This window comes from Cherax quadricarinatus, chromosome 17 (assembly GCF_038502225.1).
Source record: "Cherax quadricarinatus isolate ZL_2023a chromosome 17, ASM3850222v1, whole genome shotgun sequence".
In the NCBI taxonomy this organism is placed as follows: domain Eukaryota; kingdom Metazoa; phylum Arthropoda; class Malacostraca; order Decapoda; family Parastacidae; genus Cherax; species Cherax quadricarinatus.
This window is the reverse complement of record NC_091308.1, coordinates 30,263,859-30,270,757: the sequence shown is the minus strand read 5'-3', so window position 1 is coordinate 30,270,757 and position 6,899 is coordinate 30,263,859. Positions and strand designations below refer to the sequence as shown.

Here is a 6,899-nt window from a genome sequence, read left to right as displayed (position 1 = left end):
GTTACAGAAATGTACACTCCATTTTTCATTGTAATTGCTGATTTAATTAGGTCCTTTCTTTTATCGTATGAATGAAGTCTGATCATTATACTGTGTTTACTTCCTGGTTTTCCTAACGAACGTGTTTCTTTGATTTCATTGTTTTGCACGATGACTTGTACGTGGTCCTGTATTATCCTGACAGCAGTTTCTTTGCACTGTGCTTGTGTTATGTCACTTGGAATGTGTGGACTGTTTATTATAACTGCATCAGACAACTTATCTTGTTCAGTTTTGTCGTCTTGGAAATCAAGGTATTCATTTAGTCGAGTGTGCATGTTCTGATTCCAGTCCTTGATTGCTTCTTCAACCTTCATATTTATTGTAGTTATTTGTTCAGTGTGACTGGCTATAGCTGCTTTCAGAGTATTTTCTGTGTCAACACTTCCCGATGTAATCTTCTCTTCAAGGTTTTGGATCTTGTTCTCGAGGTTGGTTATCTTGGATTCTCGTCGCTCGAGTGTTGCTTTGATATCTTTGATTTCGTTTTCTAGAGCAACGATGTAGTCCTTGATATTGTCAGGAATAATCATACCTGAGTAATCATGGGTGAATCCTTTGAAGGGAGTGGAGGGGGAGTCAGCCATGTTTGTTGTTGTTGTTGTTGTTGTTGTTGTTGTTGTTATTGTTGTTGTTCCTTGGGTGGCGGCGGTGAGGGGGGTTGATGATACACCTGCGTCCTGCTGGGTAGACAAGTTGAGTTCTAGGGTCCTTGCTGTTATTCTTTTATTACTGATGTTGTTTCTTCTGCGATATCCTTTCATAGTATCACTGAAGTAGATACTGTGTAGCAATGGAGAAGGCTTGTTTTCTCGGAGCTTGGGTTAAGTGGTTGTCTGGCAGCGGAGGCAGTGTTTGGGTTAGCAGGGCTGTCTTCCTTAGATCTTCTATTTTTGTCAAGATTTGGGTTACATTCTTAGTATTCTTGGGTCATTTTGTGGTCTACATGGGTTCATGTAGTTGAACTTTCACTTAGGCCATCACAAGTTTTGATGAGCGATGTTTTTTGAGGAAGAAGAGCTGGTAGGATGCCGCTGCTGCCGCTGCCACTGAATGGGCAGTTTCTTGTACTCAGTTGACAGACTAGAAGTAAATAAGTTTATTCAGGTATACACAAATACAGTTACATAGATTATCATACATAGCAGTGTATGTATAGAGAACCTAGGATAACCCAGAAAAGTCAGACAGTGACTTATTTCCAGTACCTGGCTTGGGCTTGCCATATGATTTTTTTTTTTTTTTTTTGGTAAATATTTTTTTTTCTCGGTTGTTTGTTGGGCTCTCTCATTGAAACTTGGGCAATGTATGATGGAAAGATGCTTCTTAACGTACAACAAAAATAAAAAAGACGGACAATAAATAAGCCATTAGCCGCCTCTTCGCAGTATATTTTCGTATGGTTTTTATGGTTGTATTCTCATTTTTTGGATTCATTTGATAGAATGGAAGATATATTACAGAAATAGACACGATTTTGATTGCTTTCATGACGAAAAGTACCTTGAAATAGAGCTCAAAGCAGCGGAAATGTTTGATTTTTGCCGATGTTCAATGAACTGTGTAAGTCAAGTTGGTTAATTTTATTAAGTGTATTCTAACCTAACCACTCTGTAATTCAGCAAACTCAGTAATCCGGCACACTACAGGTCCCAATGATGCCGGATTTGTGATGGAGGACCTGTAGCTGGTATTAGCTAGTAGAAAAAAAAATAATGCACAATAATATATGCACCACACGTATGTGTGTGTGTGTGTGTGTTAAGGACACTTATCTAATCTGTTACAGAAATGTCAGCTTTCCTAAGGAAGGTAGGGAAATCATGTTCATTTCAGATGGTATATTGTTGTCCTGTTGATGTTTTCCTAACTAGTATTTTCCCATCCCGAGTGAAACACTGATGTATTTTGTTTAACTGTTTTTCTCAACCTGAACAGAAGGTTTTGACGTTTTCTCGTTAGACACTCGTTGATGAACACTCCATTTTTCATTGTAATTACTGATTTAATTAAGTCCTTTCTTTTATCATATGAATGAAGTCTGATCATAATGCTGTGTTTACTACCTTGTTTTCCTAGCAAACGTTTTTCTTTTATTTCATTGTTTTGCGAGATAACTTTTGCGTGGTCCTGTATTATCCTGATAGCAGTATCTTTGCACTGGACTTGGGTTATGTCACTAGGAATGTGAGGGCTGTTTATTATAACTGCATCTGACAGCTTATCTTCAGTTTCGTCGTCTTGTAAATCAAGGTATTCATTCAGTCAAGTGTGCAGGTTCTGATTCCAGTCCTTGATTGCTTCTTCAACCTTTATATTTAGGGTTGTTATTTGCTCAGTGTGACTGGCTATGGCTGTTTTCAGAGTATTTTCTGTATTAGCACTTCCCAATGTAATCTTCTCTTCAAGGTTTTGGATCTTGTTCTCGAGGTTGGTTATCTTGGATTCTTGTTGCGCTAGTGTTGCTTTAATAACTTTGATTTCGTTTTCTAGAGTGACGATGTAGTCCCTGATATTGTGAGGAATAATCATACCTGAGTTATGAGTGAATCCTTTGAGGGGAGTGGAGTTGGAGGGGGAGTCAGCCATGTTTGTTGTTGTTTTTCCCTGGGTGGTGGTGAGGGGGTTGATGATACACCAGCTTCCTGCTGGGTAGACAGGTTGAGTTGTAGGGTCCTTGGCGTTATTCTTTTCTTACTGCTGTTGATTCTTCTGCGATATCCTTTCATAGTATCACTAAAGTAGATACTGTGTAGCTATGGAGGAGAAGGCTTTATTTCCCTGAGCTTGGGTTAAGTGGTTGTCTGGCAGCAGAGGCAGTGTTTGGGTTAGCAGGGCTATCTTCCTTAGATCTATTTTGTCAAGATTTGGGTTACATTCTTAGTATTCTTGGGTCATTCTGTGGTCTGGGTTCATGTAGTTGTACCTTCAATTAGGCCATCACAAGCTTTGATGAGCGATGGTTTCTTGAAGAATAAAAGCTGGTAGGATGCCGCTGCTGCCATGTGTTATTACAGCGTGTAACTATTTGTGTATACCTGAATAAACTTTCTTATTTATAAATTACATATATTGTTTAAGTGTGAATAGTGTTGGTAGCTTCTGGTGCCACCTTCACCACCACTAATATGTACGGCTTCTCTCAATGGCCCTTATAACCCAGCACCACCACCAACACTGCTTTCTCCTCTCATACATTGACATATTTTATTAATTCTAGAGTATATATCATGGTTGTGTGTTATTAATATTTTTTGTCATATTAGATGAATTGTGATAGATAAATAAGTCAGAGATATTAGTGTCATATTGAAGCATCATAAACTCTCTTCCCTCTTGCCTCCTACCTTCTCCATACAGTCAATAAAGGTAAGTGTGATGTTAAATGTTCATTTATCCATTTTATTAGTGCTTTATATTTGTCATTGTTTTCTCTATGTAAATCTGTATTTAACCCCTTGACTGTCGCAACCCCCAATCCTGTGGTATCTCCTGGTATTGCAAAATTTAAAAAAAAAAAAAAATTTTTTTTTTCTTATGAAATGATAGAGAATCTTTTCCCGATTGTAATGACACCAAAAAAACGAAATTTGATAGAAAACTGACGGAATTACGGTCTCGCGAAGTTAGCGACCTCGTCGATATTTACAAATTGGCGATTTTGCCCACTTTGAGCCCTATTTTCGGCTAATTCCATTGTTCCAGTCGACCTAACTCATAGCTATTTCTTTAGAACTCCATTTTTTCTATCGATTGAGTACAAGAAACAGCCCATTTACCAATTTCAACTACCCAATAATGTGGTCAGAAATTTGCAATTTGGCCAATTTCACGAAAATTAAAAACTGACAATTTCAAAATAAGGTCCAGAATGAACAATGCAGACATTCCTGGTTCTAAAATAACATTTTCTTTGTTCATCAGTCATGTCTCCAGGCCCTTGTGATATTACTCTTGCTTTCTATTTTGAATTTTTATTCAAACAAAAAATAGAAGATTTACTATTATGCAGACTACTGCAATACTGTAATAATTGTATAAATAACATCAACCCATTCATGACTGCATATTAGAATGGCTAGTTGGACATTTATTGGACAATGACATCATTTGTTTACTTTTGAACATGGGCAAAAATCAAACATTTCCCATCCTTTGAGCTCCATTTCCAGGTTCTTTTTATAGTAAAATCAATCAAAATCACCTATTTCTATAATATGTTTTCCATTCTATCAAATGAGACCAAAAATACAACCATAAATACTATACGAAAATAGACCACGAAGTCTGCATTTTAATTAAAAAAAAAAAAAAAAAAAAAAAAAAAAAAAAACGGTCGGAGTTTTTTTCTTTTTTCTAATTATGCACTGCGTGCTCCAGGATTTTTTTTATATGGTGCACACTGACCACACAGACCCATTCTCTCACATGTGGGCCTATCAGCTTTCTACTTCTTGATTTGAAGCCGCTAGAATTTGAGTATATATATGTCAAACACGGTACCTCGTAAGCCGTATATATACGGCCGCGACAGTCAAAAGGTTAATCTTTAAAAAAATTACTTTTTGTTAATATTTTTCCATGTCTGAAACAGATGAATTGTATTTACATTATTTCTTATGGGGAAAATGTATTCACCAATCGCGAATTTTGCCATTAGGCAGACTCTCTGGAATGGATTAATCATGAAACTTGGGAGTCCACTGTATAACAAAGCCCCCCTCCCCCCAAAAAATGACAGTAGCCATATTGTTCATAATAAATCTTGGGTTGTACGTTTGCATATTGTCTAGAAAATAATGGTGATAAAAGATTGGTTAATTTTAGATGACTGCACAACAGTTAGTTCTACAGCCCTCGTGGAGATGACTGTATGGTATGCTTGCTGAACAGTGGACTTGTCAAGTACGAGCATGTTTGTTACAAACTTTCATCAAATACTGTGTTAAAATTTATAGAAATAGTTTGCTTGCTGGATAAGATAATACTACTTCCATTGTTATGTAAGTAGAAAAGAAAAACATTTCTCATTTGTAGTTAGGAATAAGAGAATCCTGAGTTTATGTAAATGGTATTTCTTTTCATTATGGGGAAGGCACAACAGGTAAACTGATAAATGAATGGAATGGATAAAGATGGTACATAGTATACTAACACTTCTAGGAAACTCCAAACTTAGCTCACTCAAAACCACAGACCTTGATATTAATGCTGTATTTTTTTTTATTGCAGATGTCAAAGGTACTACCAATGCAGCTGGATGCTGCCAATGCCCACACACAGGTGGACCACATGTGTGCCCTGGATATAGATTCTCGCCCCTTCTCAAAGCGACTTTCAGGCATCATTTGTACAATTGGTAAGTGCATTTTAGTGCTTCCAGTAAAAATTTATCAGAAGTATAGAAAATTTTAATTCTGCTTGGAGTTGCTGGAATAAATTTGTGAAATTAACCTCATTCATATATATGGTACATTGCTTTATATAAATTATGCTCTTGCTGTTTATCTGACATGCTGCTTGTTAAAAAAAAAAAAATTCCAATTGTTAATTAACTAGATTTGCAGGGATAGTATTTCATTACTAAAATGACCTTGTGCATTAGATCTCATTTAAAAAAAAAAAGGCTGGCAAGTACATTTTTCCATAAAGCATTCATTTAAAAAGTAAATTTCCGAAAAATTACCTGAAATGGAAATATGGAAATGGTAGTTTGCCATTTCTTAGTAAGGAGAAAAATGGAGTGGTAGGCATTTGTTAATATATCTATTTTAATGCACTTCATATTTCTTTGTAACTAAATTAGTAGATAATCACATTGAAAATTTTGGGTTACTTTTTTCAGGATAAAATTAGTTACAGGAGGTCATACCTTGTTTGACTTTTACTACCTGAACAGTAAGGTATCTGGGTGTTAGATTGTGGGTTGTTATGCTTTTTGGGTTATCCTTGTTAAACCAGAATTATGCTCTTTCTTACGCATGTTTCCTAGCACTCCTTTTTATTGTAAATTAATAATTGAGCAGTTAATTAGTTTTTGATGCAGTATATCCCCTTGAGGGAGGTATTTTGATGCCTGAGCTCTTCAACCAAGGAACTGAACTTATCTTATTCTTCCTTGGATTAAGCCTGAATGCTTCCCATTTCCCATGTACTATTTATTTACTTATTTAATTTGAACATGATATATAGATGTAGAAAGAAATACAGTGGTTAAGTGTAAAATGCCAAAAGCCCCTTGCATGCAGAGCATTATGGGCAGGCTTAAAATTAACTTAAGATTAACTAAGCAATGATATAATCAGTGGTAAAAATTATAGCGAACAAATAACCACAAATGAATATTTCAAAGACAGGTCATGTGGTCATTTGCTGAGTTGCTGTGCATTCAGTAGAATTGAGTATTCTATTAGGTTTGATAGAATTGAGTATTCTATTAAAGTTTGATAGGGTCACAGGTTATACATTTATGAGATACAGTTATTCAGTATTTTAGTTATGGGTGAGTAAGTGATTTTTGAGAAGACTTGAATTTATAAAGTGTTTTTTATATTCACAGGTAATGAATTCCAGATTTTTGGGCCTTTTTATGTACGAGTTTTTGCATAGTGTGAGATGGACACGAACATCCAAGAGTGATCTGTGCTTTGTGTTATGGTCATGTGTTCTGTTGAGGTTGGTAAGGAGAAGTTTGAGGGGAGGGTTAATATCTGAGTTAAGTGTTCTATGTAGATACAATAATAAGTATGGATGTTTTGTACGGTGAGTAGGTTTAGAGTTTGGAAATATTGGCGGAGTGTGCTGTCTGTAGTGGGAATTTATCATTCTGACTGCAGTCTTTTCTTGGGTAATTAGTGGTC

At 36.0% G+C, this 6,899-nt stretch overlaps 1 protein-coding gene across 1 annotated transcript in view; it reads left to right on the top strand.

The window, feature by feature from the left end:
• Nucleotides 1-5,271: 5,271 nt before the first annotated feature.
• The window catches only part of LOC128686310 (pyruvate kinase), a gene marked incomplete at its 5' end in the record, with an annotated part of 28,571 nt that continues 26,943 nt past the window's right edge, over nucleotides 5,272-6,899 (top strand). The window contains 1 exon segment of the mRNA XM_053773143.2: nucleotides 5,272-5,398. Coding sequence (XP_053629118.2) covers nucleotides 5,272-5,398 — 127 coding nt within the window.